This window comes from Macrotis lagotis, chromosome X (assembly GCF_037893015.1).
Source record: "Macrotis lagotis isolate mMagLag1 chromosome X, bilby.v1.9.chrom.fasta, whole genome shotgun sequence".
In the NCBI taxonomy this organism is placed as follows: domain Eukaryota; kingdom Metazoa; phylum Chordata; class Mammalia; order Peramelemorphia; family Peramelidae; genus Macrotis; species Macrotis lagotis.
In genome coordinates, this window is record NC_133666.1 from 649468868 (window position 1) to 649487420 (window position 18553).

General features: G+C 46.7%; 1 protein-coding gene across 1 annotated transcript in view; it reads left to right on the plus strand.

The window, feature by feature from the left end:
- Positions 1–18553, plus strand: part of COMP (cartilage oligomeric matrix protein) — a 126732-nt gene that overhangs the window by 102384 nt on the left and 5795 nt on the right. Inside the window, exons 3-13 of the mRNA XM_074204732.1 lie at positions 11648–11773; positions 12389–12510; positions 13337–13422; positions 13618–13669; positions 14739–14911; positions 15020–15157; positions 16298–16372; positions 16630–16788; positions 17196–17300; positions 17753–17860; positions 18011–18170. Coding sequence (XP_074060833.1) covers positions 12432–12510; positions 13337–13422; positions 13618–13669; positions 14739–14911; positions 15020–15157; positions 16298–16372; positions 16630–16788; positions 17196–17300; positions 17753–17860; positions 18011–18170 — 1135 coding nt within the window. The 5' untranslated portion in view covers positions 11648–11773; positions 12389–12431. The remainder of the gene's footprint in view (positions 1–11647; positions 11774–12388; positions 12511–13336; positions 13423–13617; positions 13670–14738; positions 14912–15019; positions 15158–16297; positions 16373–16629; positions 16789–17195; positions 17301–17752; positions 17861–18010; positions 18171–18553) is intronic.

An 18553-nucleotide genomic window follows, 5' to 3' on the forward strand; every position in this document is an offset into this window, starting at 1 on the left:
TGGAGGTGGCTATATATGAACTTAACATAATGGCCATGGAGCCCCCAGTGAAACATTTATGGATCCCTGACCATCCAATCTTTGCGTGGACACATCAAGCCAGGGAGAACTCACTACCTGATGGAACTATGAGCCTCATGGATCCCTTTTCAGGGTTCCTATTTACAGACCATATTTTTTGCCTTATTCAGTGACCTTTAAAGCAGCTGCTGAAGCCCCAAGAAAAATAAATCAATTTTTAAATTCCAATAGTGGCCAAAATTTGGTCAAAAGACAGAGACTTTTTTAAGTTAGATGTTTTGAAATGCAAATGGATCACACTGAGTTCATTCCCTCTCCAATAAAAGCAGTGGACCTTGTTCTTGGTTAATGAAGGCAAGAGCCTTTAATCTGGAAGATGTTCTCCTTCCTCATTGGGGGGAGGGTCCCATGGGAATGTAATGTGGCATGTGAAGACAGACACACTTGGTGGCATCATTTGTTGGTTAGGCTGCTTCCCCACTGTCTCCTTTTTTCCTTTGTTATTAGGGATAAATCAATCTGTAAGGGAGGGGAGAGAGATTTATCCAGAAAGAATGTCTACCTACCTGTCCATGTGTGAAAACCTGGGAATCTGGGGATATGTCATTTTATAAACAGGTATACTGTCCTGGGACCATTCAAACATGTACCCCTGTACTGACATGGCATCCTAGTACCCCACATGCTGCCATATTAGATAAAATGTCTTCTGGTGAGTAAATAATAATAACACAGTGGAATGTTGACTATAGAGACTGATCCTCAAAACAACCCTGGAAAGTAAATTCTGTGGAAATTCTCTTTTTTTACAAAGGAGAAAACTAAGGCAACCAAAAATAGAATGATTTTCCCAGGATCATACAAGAAAGGAGGCAGGATTTGAACTTAAGTCTTCCTGATTTCAGGTCCTGATTTTATCCATTTTTCCTCTAGCTTTTTCTAATAGGGACACCTGTGCTGGGTGATTGGCATAGGCTCTTACTGATGCTTTTCCCTTTTCTTCTGAGCAGTGTACCTCTCTCTGAGTCCCAACCCTCTCCGTCAGCTTAGCCGTGCCTCAGAACGTCTCTCCCTGATGTATGACCCCCAGAATTCCTGGTTTCTGGGAGAGCACTGCAGTGCCCCCGATTGAGCATGTGCTCTCTTGCAAGCCATCTCTGTGTGTGTGTGTGTGTGTGGGGGGTGTTCTCCTGTGGGCCTACGTGCGCTTCATTTCCAGGGGTGTGCCAATGCTCCATGGAGGCAGCACACTGCCTCACCACTGGCATGTCATTTGCTATAGTTGAGCTGTGGTTTTTCAGAGCGAGCCCCTGAGTCAGAGGCAGCAGGTGAGGTGAGGGCCAAGGAAAACAGGAGCCGGAATGAGCTGCCTTCACTCTTCAGACCAACCTGGGACTGTCTTTCCCTTCCAGAAGGGGGGAGCCAAGGACCCATAGACCACAAAGCAGGGGTTCCCAATTAATCCTAGTCTGTGAGCACAGAGAGGGGCAGCCACCAACAGCTTCTTCTGTCTCCCCCCCCCAACACCCTGACTCTGTTCACCATTAGTCTCAGAATCACAGAAGACAGGATGTCCAAGTTGGCAGGGAACTAAGAACATAAAACATGGAATGTCAAAGCTAAAATAGGACCTTAGAGCTCTGAATGTCAGAGCTAAGACACTGGATATCAGAGCTGGGAGGCTCCTTGGAACAGAGAATGTCAGAGCTGAGAGGGTCCATAGAACACAAGATGTCAGAACTGGGAGGACCTTTTAGAACATAAAATGTCAGAGCTGGGAGGAGGTCTTAGAATATAGAATATCAGAGCTGGGAGGGCCCTATGAAACAAGAATGTCAGAACTGTAGGGTCCTTAGAATACAGAATGTCAGAGTTGGGAGGACCCTTAGGGCAGATAATATCAGTTGGGAGAGCACCTAGAACACAAAATATCAGAGCCAGGAGGAGGCCTTAGAACATAGAGTATCAGAGCCGGGAGGGACTATGAATCCAGAATGTCCCAACTGAAGGGTGCTTAGAACAAAGAATGTTAGGATCTGGGAGGCTCCTTAGGGAACAGAATGTTAGAGTTGGGAGGGTCCCTAGAACAAAAAATGGTGGAGCTAGGAGGGCCCTTTGAACAAGGATTCTTATCCTGGGATTCATGAATAGTTTTTTTTTGGGGGGGGGTCCAAGAATTCAGATGAGGAAATAAAATGCATCTTTATTTTCATTAACCTGTAAACAAAAAAATTAGTATTTTGGGGCAGCTAGGTGGAGCAGTGGATAGAGCACCGGTCCTGGAGTTAGGAGGACCTGAGTTCAAATCAGACCTCAGACACATAATAATTACCTAGCTGTGTGACCTTGGGCAAGTTACTTAAACCCACTGTCTTACCAAAAAAAAAAAAAAGCAAAAAAATTAGTATTTCCTTACATTATTTAAAGACATGGTTCTGAGAAGGGGTCCATAGGCTGTCCTAGGAGTCCAGGACATCTATAAGATTAAGAAGTCCTGTCTTAGAACACAGACTGTCAGAGCTAGGGGAGGAGAAGAGCTTCCCTTAGAGAGCCTATAGAGACCTTGTGGTGGATCACAGTCATGGTCCCTGAGATTCTAATCCTGGCTTCTTCCATTACTCTCTCTAAAGATAAAAGTCAACCACAGGTATTATTTCACTTGATCACCATCTCTATGCGCTCTCTCTCTCTCTCTCTCTCTCTCTCTCTCTCTCTCTCTCTCTCTCTCTCTCACCTCTCCTTGTCCTGCTTAGAAGGCAGAGCAATGGAAGCTATACATGATCCATTTTTTTTTTTGCTCAATTTAAAAAGAAACTTAAAAAGAAAAGAAACTTTAAAGAGAAACTTCCTGATGTAATTCCTCTCATCACCCTGTGGACCTGGACACTGATTGTTCAGTGAAGCCCCCAACCCATTCCCTCTTAGTGGGTCCAGTGTTCACTTGGGTTACTTTTGAAGCCATGGACCCTGGGTCAAAGATCAGGGTTTCTCCTTGGTCCTTTGATGGGGGGGAGAGTAGAGGCTTGGAGAAAAGAGCTATTCATTCAAAAGTTGTTCAAAGGAGAAGGCAAAGCCTCCATCTTTCTGTCATTGACCCTTTTGGATGTGCGGTTTGAGACTCACAGCTTTCCTTGGACTTCCAGTAGGGGCAGGGGGATTTTCCTCGCCTTCTGTCGGCAGAACCTAAGGTAGCTAGCTACCTATCCAGGGCAATAATAATAGTAATAACAACAATAAGATTGTGGTTTTGTTTGGTTGTTTCTGACTCCTGGTGATCCTATTTGGGATTTCTTGGCAAAAAATACTGGGGCGGTTTGCCATTTTCTTCTTCAGTTCATTTTACAGATGAGCAAACTGAGGCAAATAAGGTGAAATGACTTACCCAGGGTCATACAGCTAGTGTGTGACTCCCAGTCCTGAGTTCTATTCACTCTGTGCCACCTAGCTGCCCAATCATAATAATAAAAGTTAACATTTATATCATGCTTACTATACGTAACAAAAACTAGGCTAAGCACCTTCTAACAAACCTGGGAAATAGGCGTCACTACTGTCTTCCTTTTACAGAGGAGGAAACTAAGGCAATCAGATGAAATGACTTGCCCAGGACTACATAACTAGTACATGTCTGAGACTGGATTTGAACTCAGGTTTTCCTGACTCCAAGCTTGGCATTCTATTCACCAAGTCACCTAGTTGGAGAAGAGCCTAGTCACCTCTTCTGTGGTATATTTCTTTCCCTGAATACAAACGACCAGTCATCGATTCTGAGATGGATGCTTGTGAGTTTGAGAGATCCGGAGTTCCTGGGTTGATTGGCAGCGGGAAGGGAGGAGGGGGAGCTTCCAGAAACCATTCATTTCTCCAAAAAGAAGATGGAGGCTGAGTCATGAATTCCTGGTTGGCTACAAAATGTGGACCTTGAGCCATGTGGACCAGACTGGCTCATCATCTCAGTTCCAATTCCCATTGTCCTCAGCTACAACCCAGGATAGTGGAGGTCTCAAGGAAGATGAGGATGTTTAGGGTGGGGCTTGCCCCTCTAAGAGCCCCTGCCCTGTTCCATGTTTCCCTTTGGCTCAGCAAGATGGATTCTCTTCCTCTTTCCCAGATTTCTCAACTCCAAACTCACTTGCTGCTGGAGTAGACAAAGGAGATAACAAGAGAGATTAGTCAGAGCCTAGAGATGGAGTATCTTGTTCATTAACCAACCAGTTCGCCATTGTCACTGAATGGAAGAGTATGTTTGAGGGAGTAAAGTATAAAGAACATTGGAAATATAGGAGGGAGCTAGGATGCGAAGGGCTTTTAATGCCAAGCAAAACATTTAGTATTGCTTCCTAGAGATGATTGGGAGCCACTGGAGTTTATTGCTGAGATTAGACCTGCATTTTAGGAAAATCACTTTAGTGGTTGAATGAAGGATGAATTGGAGTTGGGGGAAGGCTTGAGGCAGACAGACTCCCCTCCCCCACAGACTATGTAGTAGTCCAGGCATGAAGTAATAAGGGGCTGTACTAGGGACTATGACAGTCACTTCCACCTAGAGCCACCCTCTGGAGTCAAACAGAGTCTGAAATTCTTCTCCCAAGTGTCTTTGAATAATTGAAGATAGCTCTTCTCTTCCCCAGGCGAATCTTTCTCATTTTTCTCAGTCCCTTCTCACATCACACAGACTCAAAGACTTCTTACCATCTCCAGTTTATCAATATATTTCCTAAGATACAGTGCACCCAAAATGAGCACAGTATTTGAGACAGAGTTTGACTAGGGTTCCTGGAAGCTTCTCTTGCTATTACCTGAGATCATTTTAGCTTGTGGAGCAATCTACATCACATTGCACAATAATCTTGAGATTGTAGTCCACTAAGATCCTCAGATTATTTTCAGACAGATTGCTATCTAATCATGACTCTCTAATTTGGCTAAAGTGAAATTTTTTTAAATTCATGTATAGAACTGCACATTGGGTTAGAGAAGAAAAGATAAAATATGTGTCCTGTGAGTGAGGGAAATAGGGGGGGAGGAAGCATCTTTCCAGGAGAAGTAACTTTAAAGGTAGAAGAAACAGAGGTATGCACAGAGTGGTGAGACAGTCCCTCCATTCTACACAATAAACCCTGCTGATTCAATCTTTTTTATTTTTTATTTTTTATCTTATTTTAGGTTTTTGCAAGGCAATGGGGTTAAGTGGCTTGCCCAAGGCCACACAGCTAGGTATATTAAGTGTCTGAGGTCGAATTTGAACTCAGGTCCTCCTGACTCCAGGGCCAGTGCTCTATCTGCTGTACCACCTAGCCACCCTGATTCAATCTTTTTTTCAAAATTATTTATTTATTTTTAATTTTACAATTTTCCCCCCTATCCCCCCCACCCCCAACAGAAGGCAGTCTGTTAGTCTTTTCATTGTTTCCATGGTAAACATTGATCTAAGTTGAATGTGATGAGAGAGAAATCATATCCTTAAGGAAGAAAAATAAAGTATAAGAGATAGCAGAATTACATAATAAGATAACGGGTTTTTTTTTAAGTTAAAGGTAATAGTCCTCGGTCTTTGTTCAAAGTCTACAATTCTTTCTCTGGATACAGATGGTATTCTCCATCACAGATAGCCCCAAATTGTGTCTGATTGCCTTCTGATTCAATCTTGAAGGACCTCTCCATTACCCTAGGGATTCCTCCTCCTTCAATACATTGTATTCTTCTTCATTTGTTCAGAGTATTGTTAGTCATCTAGAAATTGCCCATTAACAAATACAAATTAAACTTTTCATATTCTAGCCTTGCCTTCCTGATTCTTTAAAGTCCAGTCAAAGAACCTAAAGTGAAATGAATTACTCTCTGGAAAGGTCTTAGGACTGAGGAATTCCCCAACAGTGCGCCATCTATGTTTTTATCGAAGTTATTGCTCAAAAATGTTAAAAAAATGTAGAACCAAGAATGCTTGGGGCACTCTTTTGGAACCCTCCTGCTAAGCAGACAGAACAATGGTATTATTCAATATATTAACATTATAACATAATTATCATCAATAGCAACACAATACATTAAAATATGTTACTGATAATATTAATATTATGAACACAATAAGAATATAAAAATATTGATGTTTAATATTATTAATAATACTGAGGATGATGATAGTAGCCTTCCATAGCCCTTTAACATTTGCAAAAATCCTTTACAAATAGTATCTCATTTGATCCCAGGAGGTAGTGCTATTATTATCATCATTTTCTAGATGAGGAAACTAAGGCAAATAAAGGCTAAGTGACAACACAAAGTCACACTTGCTCCATAGGAATCTGAATCAGGAGTTGAACTCAGATCTTGCTGATTATATATTCAGCATTCTCTCCACTGACCCCACCTAACTACTTTATTAGACTATTCTATGATCGAGCCATTCAATTAGTTATGAGCTCATCTGATTATATTGTCTTCTAACCCACATCTCTCCATTTTTCCCAAAAGAATAGCATGAGATACTTTATCAAATGCTTTGCTAAAAGCAGGGAAATTACATCTACAGCACTCCCCAGTTTAGTTTAGCAACATTGGCCAAAAGATGGAAATTAAATTAGTCTCACATGAACTGTTTTGGACGGAGTCAAGTTGGTTTTTCATAATCATTGCTTTCTTTTCAAGAAATTCATTATCTCTTTAATGATCTTTCTCCAATTTCCCCAGAAGTTGACATTAAAGTCCTCGATCTTGGCCTGCAGACTTTTCCTTTCTTTGAAAATTGACATTTCCCTTTCTCTGGTTCCGTGGTTCCCGTCTCATGCTCTAGGATCACTAGCTCTGACACACCTGCTACTTCTCTTAGTACCTGAGTATAAGTGTCACATCTGGGCCAGGTGACTTGAATTCATTAATGGCAGCTCTCTTGTCTTTTTTCTACTTCCTTATTTATTCTGGGGTTCAGCTTCCAATGAGTGCCCAAAGATCATTCTCCTTGGTAGAGAAAATACTTCTAAAGTAAGATTTGAGTGACTATGTCCTTTCTGTGTTGTCATTGTCCCACCTGATGAAAGCTTTGTCTTCCTATCTCTTCTTTGACCCTTCCCTTTGCCCCAGTATAGCTCAGAAAAAGGAACGTGATAACCAAAATAAAACAAAATAACCCAACAACCCACATCCTTTTTTAGAGAAATGAAGAAGTCAGAGTTCCCAGGGGAATTCCCTTATCTCAGTGCTTGACCAGAGTGAACGAAAGGATTGACAGTATGGAAACTCAGTAGGATGATGACGTCATTGGCCCTTGGAGGAAGGCACTCTTCCTCTCTCCTCTTCATCTCATGTCCCTCATGCTTTTGGCTACCATTTCCTTCTTGACCAATGTCTCATTTAAAGAGATAGCCTTGCTTCTTACCAAAGCTAAACCCTGTATCTGTATAAAATGATCCTTTCCCATCCCATCTCCTCCAACAGATTGCTCCTTCCGTCACCCTCACTTTATTCTTTAATCTTTTCCTATCTGTAGTCTCATTTCCTACTGCCTTCAGAAGGTCTACAGAGTCACTGTGCTGACCTCATTGCTATCTGCCTGTGAAACCTGGACAGTCTACCAGTGCCATGTCAGGAAATTGAATCACTTCCATTTCAATTGTCTTAGGAAGACTCTGAAGATCACCTGGCAGGAGAAGATACCAGACATTGAGGTCCTTTCTCGAGCTAAACTGCTTGACATTCCAATGTTACTACAGAGAGTGCAATTATGATGGGTTGGACATATTGCTGGAACATCAGACATACTCTTGCCAAAAAATTATTTTATGGTGAACTCACACAGTGCAAGCACTCACAAGGGGGTCAGACGAGGCAATTCCGAGACACCCTGAAGGTCTCATTGAGACGCTGGCACAGGACCACTCAGCATGACCTACCCTCATCAGTGAGGGGACTGAACTCTATGAGGAAGGCAAAATTGAAGCAGCTCAAAGGAAATGTGACATATCATCTTTATGTTAATAATTCTGACATAAAACTTCCTTGTTCTAATCTCTCTGCTGACCTCCAGTCTCTCATCTTAAACTGTCTTTTAGACATCTCCAACTGGTTGTCTATATACAACTGAATCAACATGTCCAAAATTGAATTCATTATCTTCCCCCCACCACCCTACCCACCTCCTACCTTCCCTGTTACTGTGGGGGACAACCCCATCCTCTCTTCCCTCAGGCTCACAACCTAGGAAACATCCTTGATTCCTTAGGATTTCTCACCCTCCCATCCCATATCCAATCCTAGGTCTATTGATTTCACCTTTGCAATAGTTCTCAAATATGCTCCCTTTTCTTCTTTGACATTGCCACCCCTCTTGTGCAGACCCTCATTACCTCATTCCTGGATTACTGCAATGGCTAGTAGGGGATCTGCCTCCTCAAGTCTCTCCTAATCCAGTCTAACCTCCATTCAGCCAATGAAGTGAGGTTCTTAAAGCACAGATCTGATCATGTCACCTCACCCTCACCCCTATCCTCACTCAATAAACTCCAGTGGCTCCCTACTACCTCCAAGATTAAATACAAAATGCTGTTTGGCATTCAAAGACTTTCATATTCCAACCCTCTCTTACTTTTCCAGGTTTCTTACACCTTATTCCCAGCAAATATAGTCTTCAATTCAGGGATTCCAGCCTTCTAGTTGTTCCAGCAACAAGACACTCCATCTCTAGGCTCTGGGAATTTTCTCTGATTGTGCCTCATGTCTGAAATGTTCTCCTTGAACTCCAGTAGCCTTGAACTCAGCTCCACTTACTGACTTCCCTGGTTTAAGTCCTAACTAAAATCCCTTTCTCTGCAAGGAGCCTTTCCTAATTCCAGTTTTCTGACTTTAATGATTTCGTAGCTTGATTATACAGGTTTGCTTGTTATCTCCTCCATTAGATTGTGAGCTCATTGAAGTCAGAAACTGTTTTTGTCTCTCTTCAGAGGTACATAGGTGATTAATAAATTTTTTTGACTGACATTTTCTCTCACTGTGCCACTTTCAGCTCAATCTTCTCCCCCCTCAGGCTTGTTGCCAGTCTCCTATTACCCTCTGTCTCCCCTTTCTTCTTCCTCTCATTTTCTTTCTTCCCAACTCCTTTCCTTTCCAATCCAAAACCCACTTTCCTATTTCCTCTCCTTCACATCCCTATTTCTCTCCATCCTTTATCATCCTTTTTTCCTTCTTCTTCCTTTCATCTCCACTCTCCCCATCTCCTCTCCCTCTTTTCAGCTGAGTTCAACACTACTTTCCCATATCTTTTCCCTCTATTATCTCTTCTTCCTTCCTCTTCCTCAAACTCCCTTCCTTTTCTTCTCTTATTTCTCTGACCCCAAAACCTTTCATTCTTTTTTCTCATTTTAATCCCCATTCTCCGATATCTTTACTTCCCACCCCATCCTCTCCTGAACTCTCTTCAAATTCACAATCAGGTGCTTGGGTAATGAGGATGACTAAGAAGAGATAAATATAATGTAACCATGGGTCTCATTTTCTTCATTGGACTACAGATTTAAAACTGAAAGGGAGCTTAGAGGTCACTAATTCCAACCCCCTCATTTTGCAGATCCACAAAGGCTGATGCAGTGAAGTGACTTACTGAGGGTCATGCAAGTAGCCTTGAACTCAGGTCTTCCTGACTCCAAGTTGGCTATTTGCTCAAGCTTGGTACTGTATGAGAATGGGACATACAGAACTTAAATACAAGACAGTATAGAATCAGACAAATAAAATTTATAAATGCTTTAAAGGTCAGAGGATAAAGAGATAACTTTCAATTTGAGTGAAAGGGAGTCAGGATAGGGTAGGAAATATAAAAATCATTCTAGAGGAAATATCATTGATTCAAGCATTGAAAAATGACCCTGATTTCAATAGGCAAAACCAAAGGGAAGGAGGATATTGAAGGTTGAGACAGAAAATCATGTTTTACAGAACAAATATATGGTTTGGACACATTGAGGGCACAAGAAGAGGAGCAGAAATTGGTTAAAGCTGATGAAAAATTTTTTCTCTTTCTGGCTTATTTTTTTTTGCAAGGCAATGGGGTTAAATGACTTGCCCAAGGTCATACAGTTAGTATCAAGTGTCTGAGATAGGATTTAAATTCAAGTCCTCCTGATTCCAAAGCCAGTACTTTATCCACTGTGGCACCTAGCTAGCTCTGGAGAAGTGTTTTAGGGTCAGATTGTGGAGGATATTGATGGAAGAATGGGACTTTCTCCAGTGGATCAGGGGAACCATGGAAGTTGTTGGATGGATGCAAGCAATTAGAGATTCAATCAGTCAGTCAACTGTCATTTTTAAAGAATCCATTATATATAGGCAGTATGCTAAGCTCAAGGATAGAATGAAAAGATTCTGCAAAAGCCATTGCCCAATTGATAAATGATCAAAAGGTATGAATAGTTTTCAGATGAAATCAAACCTGTCTATAGCTATGTGAAAAAATGCTCTAACTCACTATTGATTGGAAAAATGCAAATGAAAACAATTCGAAGTACTGTCTCATACCTCTTAGAACAGAAAAGGAAAAATGCAAATATTGGAGAGGATGTGGGGGGAAAATGAGACATTAATGCATAGTTGGTAGAGTTGTGAACTGATTCAATTATTCTATAGAACAATTTGGAACTATGCCCAAAGGGTTATAAAACCATGCCTATGCCCTTTGATCCAGTAATACTACTAATAGTTCAGTATCCCCCCAAAAGATAAAAAACAAAAGGAAAAGAGCCTATATGTACAAAAATATTTATTGCAGCTCTTTTCTTGTGACCAAGAAATTGGAAATTGAGGGGATGCTCATCAACTGGGAAATGGTTGAACAAATTGTGGCATGTGATTAAGATGGAATATTATTTTTCTATAAGAAATGATGAGCAGGATTATCTCAGAAAAATCTGGAAAGACTTCCATGTGCTGATGCAAAGTGAAACGTACTGTGTACAAAGTAACAAGCAATACTGTAAGATGACAATCTGTGAATGACTTGGCTGTTCTCATCGATAGTGACCCAGGACAATTCTGAAGGATTTATGAGGAAAAATACTATCTATCCCCAGAGAAAGAGCTGATGGTGTCTGGATGCAAATTGAAGCATACTTTTTTAAACTTTATTTTTCTTGGGGTTTTTTTTTTTGGGTCTATATTTTCTTTCACAACAGGACTATTATGGAAATGTTTTGCATGACTACACACGTATAACTTATATCAAATTGCTTGTTTTCTCAATGAGGGGCAGTAGGGAGGGACAAATGAGAGAATTTGGAACTCAAAGTTTTAAAAGCGAATATCAAAAATTGTTTTTATGTGTAACTGGGGAAATATAAAATACCAAATAAATTTTTTTAAAAAGAAAAAAGAATGAAAGAATTTTGGTAAGATGACTCTATAATGTGTGTAGTTGGGTTAGATTGGAGAGTATGGGGGGGTAGTGGACTATTAGGAGGTTGTAGAGAAAGAGGGTTGGGGAAGCAGCTGGAAGAAATCCAAATAACTGGAATTGGGAACTGATTGGATGGGAGGGTGTGTATGTATGTGTGTAGGGGGGGTTGGCGTTCAGCCTGGGAGACTGGGAGGATGATGGTTCCAGTGACTGAGGAAGGTCAGTGCTCAATCTTCTCTTCTCCAGTTGGTGGAAGGGTCAAAGGAAGAGCTGCCTGTCCCCAGCCAGCAGTGGGGTCCACTGTCAACTCATTCTCAGTCTTTCGAGTGGGTTCCATCTATCTGGTCCAGTTGCCTATAGGGCTGGGAAAAGGTCGGTACAAGTTTACTGTTGGGGGAATGTGAAGGGGATATTGGAAGATGGGGGAGGTCCACCTTCCCTGAAGTGACCCAGGGTCCCCGGGCGCCCTCTGCTGCCAGCTCAACTCTGAGCCACTCAACTTCCCCCCGTATCAGTGGACTGGCATCGAATCATTCAGTGAAAAGGTGGAAAGCGTTTGTTCAAAGGGGTGGGCACAGGGGCACCAGGTGCTCAGCAGTGGCTCCAGGAGACATCTCTCCAAAGGGTATATGGTAAGAGGATGGGGGAGAAGGTCCCCCGGATCAGCGAGGCCAGAAAGCGAGCGGGCAGCGCGTCCCCCAAGTCAGTGCCAGGTGGGGCGGGGCGGGGCGCTCCTGCGATGACTGCATCGCCGCCTGTTTACCTCTGGCAAGTCTGCAGCGGCGCAGGGGCTGGGCAGGGCTGGGCTGTCCCGCCGTGACGTCCGGAGCCCCGGACCCAGGGCCAAGGAGAAGAGGCTCGACTTCCATAAATAGCGCAGGGAAGGAGCGCATAGGGAGAAGAGCCGCCGCCGTCTAAAGTCTGAGGGGATCCCAGTCCCGAGCCGGAGCCGGACCGAGTTCAGCGCACCCCCCCCCCTTCCCACAGAGACCCCACTCCCCAGGACCTGGGCGAGGCCCCAGTCGCAGCCATGCCCTTATCTCCCTCCTGTGGGCTGCTTCTTGCCTTCGCCTGCCACCTCGTCACCGGGCAGAGACAGGCACCAGTGGGTAAGCGGCGTTTAGGGGTTCCCGGGGCTCCCACTAGCCTTCAGATCTGAGATCAGTTCTCAGCTCTTGCTGTCTGGGTTCTATTCTGTACCCATAGACGTGACCAAACTTGAGAGTCCTCTCTAGTCTTAAGATTTGGGATAGGAGTACCGAGTTCGGAGGGAGCGCTCCTAGAAAAGTCTGGTACCCTCCCGCCGCACCCTAAACTTCTGCAGTCAGCTTGGGGGGGTGCTTCTCAGAGCGTGATCCAACATTCACTGAATCCTGGAAAGCTGTGAGATTGGAGCGCCAGCCGTGCCCTTGGGGTCTCCAGGGCTCAGTCTATCCTTGCTCCCCTTGGAATCCCAGCTTCCTGGCCCTTTCTAAAGTAGTCTGGAAGAGTCTCGGGGCCCTGGAGAGGCACTCGCCCTCACCCATAACCCCAGAGACAGGCGGAGAGATCTCAGTTGGAGAGCGCCAGGTTGCGGGGAACCCAAGCAGCCTCAGGGCTATGGAGTAGGGATGTGGTTGGAGGGCACAGAGGCGCACAGGAAAAGGCTCCCCATTGTGGATGAGCTGAGCTTCGGGCCCTTTCCCTAACTCTTTCCACCATCGCCAACTGCTCACCTCAACCCTCGCTCCCCCTTCTCACCTGGTCAAAGCATTTAAGTCCTTAGTACAAGTCCCTGGCCCCTCTCAAGGACCCAGCTGTCTCCCCAAAGTGATAGAGTCCTCAGTCCTCCCACCCCCAGGCTCCTAGGATTAGAACCCCCCTTTCCCGAGGGGTTCTATACCCCCAAATAACACAGGCTCCCCCAGCACTCCAACATCTCCCCTTTCTGCTCAGGGGGAGACGTGGCTCCCCAGATGCTCCGGGAGATGAAGGAGACTAACTTAGTGCTGCAGGAAGTACGGGAACTCCTGAAACAGCAGGTAAGGAGGCAACCGGGGTGCCCGGGTCTCCCCAAGCCCCAGGGCTTCCTTTTCTCCCACACAGTTTGGTGCTGGCTTTCATGACGGGAAGGGCAAATGGAGGCGCAGCTCCTTTACTCTTCTCTGGGGCCCTCTCCAGGTAGGCTGTGGCTACCTGAACTTCCCTCAACCCGGCCCCCCAACTTCTTCTTCCAGATTAAAGAAATCACCTTCCTGAAGAACACTGTGATGGAGTGCGATGCTTGTGGTGAGGGACCGCGGATGGCAATATTGGGGTGGGGAATAAAGTTCAAGCAAGGAAAGCAGAGACAGAGACAGGAGGGAGAACGGACAAAAGTGAGGGGGGGAGAAAGGAAAGCTGAGAGACGGAGGAAGGAGAAATAAAAGGGAGAAGGGAGAAGGAAGGGGGAAATAAGACAGATGCTTAGAAGTAAAGGAGGGAGGGAGGGGGAAACAAGATTAGACACCGGAAAGGTAGGGAGAGAGAGAGAGACGGATGGAGACAGACGCACACAGAAAGGAAGAGATACAGAGACAAAGAGACAGGAGAGAGAGAGAGAGAGAGACAGAGAGAGAGAGAGACAGAGACAGAGACAGAGACAGACACAGAGAGAGGTGTGTCTGTGTGTGTGAGAGAGAGAAAGGGAGAGAGAGAGAGAGCGAGAGAGAGAGAGAGAGAGAGAGAGGTGTCTGTGTGTATGTGTGAGAGAGAGACAGAGACAGAGATGGAGAGAAAGACAGAGACAGAGATGGAGAGAAAGAGAGAGAGAGAGAGGTGTGTGTGTGTGTGTGTGTGAGAGAGAGAGAGAGAGAGGTGTCTGTGTGTGTGAGAGAGAGAGGGATGGAGAGAGAGAGAGAGAGAGAGAGAGAGAGAGAGACAGAGAGACAGAGAGACACAGAGAGACACAGAGAGACACAGAGAGAGGAGAGACAGAGAGACAGAGAAAGAGAGAGACAAAGACAGAGACAGACAGAGACGGAGACAGACAGAGAGAGAGAGAGAGAGAGAGACAGAGACAGAGACAGAGACAGAGACAGAGAGACAGAGACGGACAGAAAGAGAGAGAGAGAGCAGTCAGAGAAATAGAAGTATCAAGAACTCGTTAGAAGCAGGGACCCAGACGGCACGGACACAGGCACCGACACAGGCACGGACAGAGAAGCAGAGCCCGGGAGGCCAGGAGCTCTCAGCCAGGCCTGGCTCTCCCAGCTCGGATGGCCCCGAGCGATGGACGGGGCGGGGCGGGGGCAGCGGGAGGCTGGGGCGGGAGGTGACCACTCCCTGGGCTCTGCCCGGCTCGTCCCCTCGACCCCAGGCATGCAGCCGGCGAGCAGCCCGTGGACGAGCGTGCGGCCGCTGAGCCGCTGTGAGCCCGGCTCCTGCTTCCCCGGCGTCTCCTGCACCGACACCCCGGGCGGCGGCTTCCGCTGCGGGCCCTGCCCTCCAGGCTACTCCGGCAACGGATCCCATTGCACCGACGTGAATGAGGTCGGTTGGATTCGGGCCGGAGGCGGGGGGAGAGGCGCTGGGGGACCCTGGGCGAGTCCTAGGTGAGCCCACCTCCTTACTCAGCGCATCCCTCCCCCCTCCCCACAGTGTAACGCGCACCCCTGCTACCCCCGGGTCCGCTGCATCAACACCAGCCCGGGATTCCGCTGTGAAGCCTGCCCCCCCGGATACAGCGGGCCTCCCCACGAGGGTGTGGGCCTGGCTTTCGCCAAGGCCAACAAGCAGGTGGGTGTCCCCGAAGTGTGTCCGTAGGAGTGTGGGAGTCCCAGTCTTGTGCTTGGTTGTCAGTAGGGCAAGGGGTGGGAGGTGGGGGGGGGGAGGAGGAGGCAGAGTTTAAAACTGAATATAACATGAGAACCGAAAAAGGTTCATAGAACAAAGGACATCAGACCTGGGAAGACCCTTAGGACATAGGTCGTCAGACCTGGAAAGGCCCTTGGAAGACACGTCAGACCTAGGAGAGCCCTTACAACATAGGATCTCAGACCTCAGAAGGCTCTTAAAATATAGCATGTCAGAGCTGGGAGACTGTCAGGCCTGGAAGGATCTTAAAACCTAGAAAACCTATAGAAATTTTAAAGTCTAAGTGCCTTCTTTTTAGAGATCAAAGGTTTCTTCTGGGCAAGGCTTTGGAGAATTGGCTGATCCTTTACAACCACTGCCTCCATATCCTGATAGGACCTCAATGGGTCCTCTCCATAACCCAATGGGTTATGGCTTGATGAGCAAGAATGGCCGGAAGAGAGTGGGAACAGTCTGAGTAGGGTACTGCAAAGTGTGAGAACGGTGATCATTCCAATTTGACTGGAGCTGGGGGTGTTTCAAGTTAAGAAAGAGGGAGACTGGAACCAGGGCATGAGGGGTTGGGAATGGTAGGCTGAAGAGTTTGGGACTTTGGATTATATCTGTAGGAGTCACAGGAGATGTCTGTAGCCTATGAAAGGGGGAGCTTGAAGAGGGAGAAAAGAAAGGTTGAGTGGTCTGTGAAGAGATGAATAGAAATTCCAGATAGTGGGGGGGGAGGGATGCCTGGGCCAAGATGGGAATGAAGAGCTGAGAATGAATTGAAGAGATGTAATAGAATTCAAATAATAAGAAAAATGTCCTAAAGATGAGAGGTGTCCAAAAGGAATGGGCAGCCTTGTAGGTAGTAAATTCTCCATCTCTAGAGGTGTTCAAAGGGAGATTAGGTGAGCAACCATCAGAGTGCTGTAGGGGATTACTATTCAGATATTCATTATATTACACTGTCTTTTAAAGTCCCTTCAAGCTGTCAGTCTGTGGCCTGAGGACTGAGAAGGGGCAAGGGAAAGGTTGGAATTTGGGGTCTTCAGGGGTAATGGTGACTCATGCTTGCCATTCCAGGTTTGCACTGACATCAATGAGTGTGAGACTGGCCAGCACAACTGTGTCCCCAACTCTGTGTGCACCAATACTCGGGTGAGGGGCTGGGGAGAAGGGGAAGGGAATGAGAATGGTCTGGGACAGTGGGAGTGGGAGAGGGACAGGGGAAAAGTAGAGAGCAAGGTGGGAAGATGGAAAAAACAGAGCCAGGTTGAAGGCATCTGGGCAACAGGAGCAAGGGGTAGCCTTAAGGAGGGATGGACAGAAGAGGGAACCCCAAGGACTGGGGGAGGGAAAGAGGAGTCTCATGGCCAGATCACTGATGTTTTCCCTTTCCCTGTGTCCTGAGATAGGGATCCTTCCAGTGTGGGCCCTGCAAGCCAGGCTTTGTGGGGGATCAGGCCTCTGGCTGCCGGAGGCAGGTTCAACGGATGTGTCCTAATGGGGAGCCCAGTCCCTGTCATGAAAATGCTGACTGTATCCTGGAGAGAGATGGCTCTACCTCCTGTGTGGTGAGCCCTGGGCCTAAGGGGTGGGGGTATATATGTGAATAGGGTAGAAGGAAGGAAAGGGTGCTGGTGTCTGAGGGGAGGAGATGGGCTGAAGGGGAAGGCCAGAGAGACCTTGGGAAGGAAAGTGGGTGTGGACAGGGGCTCTGTCTACACCTGTGTCTAGGGGATGCCCATATGTGTGAGGTTCTTTGGCTCTGGATGATTGGCTTCGAGGATATGATATGAGGGGCAGGTTGGCAGCTCAAGAAAGAACTGAGCAGGAAAGACGGTGGGGAAGGGCAGGGGCAGGTCTTTGAAGGGCAGACTGACAGGAAGGAGTGACAAGGGTGTGTGTGTGGGGGGCTCTGGAACCTTGGGCTGGGAATGGCCACAGTGGTGGCCCAACTGAGCCCCTTCTTCCCTTGCAGTGTGCAGTGGGCTGGGCTGGCAACGGGCTCCTCTGTGGTAAGGACACTGACTTGGATGGCTTTCCAGATGAGAAGCTGCGGTGCCCTGATAGGAAATGCCGGAAGGTGGGCTGGGAGAAAGGGCCCCTCACCCACTGTCTTCTCACCCTCCTTCTTTTCAGGCTCCCAACCCCTAAGAGGCTCCCACAGGTGGACAGTGATTCAGAGACCTCCCAGTCCAACTTGTACTCAAGCAGGGCTTCCTTCTATATTCTGGTCTGAGGTCATCCAGTCAGTGCTCGGAAGCTCCCAGTAACCGGGAGCTCGCCACCTCTCCAGGCAGCTCTGCTAAATAGAGAATCTTTACACTAGGCTAAAATCTGTCTCTGCAGCTTGTGGTCCAGTGAAGTCCCTCAATCTCTGACAAACCATATGGGATCTAGACCCTCCCAACCCCAACCCAGACTAATTTTTTTGGAACCCAAATCTCTTGATCTCTCCACCACTCCTCCCTTTGCCCCTCTGTTCCAGCCCCCACACTTTATCTCCTCCCAAACTCACCCCTCATCCTTTTTCAGGATAACTGCCTAAAGGTGCCCAACTCGGGCCAAGAGGATGTGGACAAAGATGGCATCGGGGATGCCTGTGACCCAGATGCCGATGGGGATGGAATCCTAAATGAACAGGTGAGCCATGGGGTGGGGCCCCTTGGGGAGGAAGCCTAGGAGAGAAGGGAGGGAAGGAGGGTGAGGTGGCCCCCCTCTTTTCTTCCCCCCTTCCCCATCCCATTGCTGTGCCCACTGCTCAGCCTCCTTCTCCTCCCGGATGCCCTCCAGGATAACTGCGTCCTGGTTCGGAATCCGGACCAGCGAAATACCGATGAAGACAAGTGGGGTGATGCCTGCGACAACTGTCGCACGATGAAGAATGATGACCAGCGGGACACGGATCGGGATGGCCGAGGGGATGCCTGTGACGATGACATCGATGGGGACCGTGAGCATGATGGGGACCAGGGGCAGGGGGGGCCAGGGAGGACAGTGGCCCGGGGCCCTTTCCCTCCCTCCCCAGGCCTGGGATCCCGGTCCATGGGATAGACCTCAAACTCACCAAACTGCTGGGGGCTGTGAAACAGAAAACCGTCAGCAGACAGTGGATCAGCTTTTATTAAGCCCTTAGGCATGTGCTGAGGGTTGGAGATACAATGAAGAGAAAATCTGTGATCCCTGGTCTCAAAGAACTCATGGGGAGAGACAACATGTACATAACCAATAGGATCTATATGGATATAATCCACAGAAGAAAGACCGCAGGAAAGCTAGGCTGAAAGGCAGGAGACGGAATTTTACCTGAGGCTTTAAAGGGAGTCAGGAGGTGGA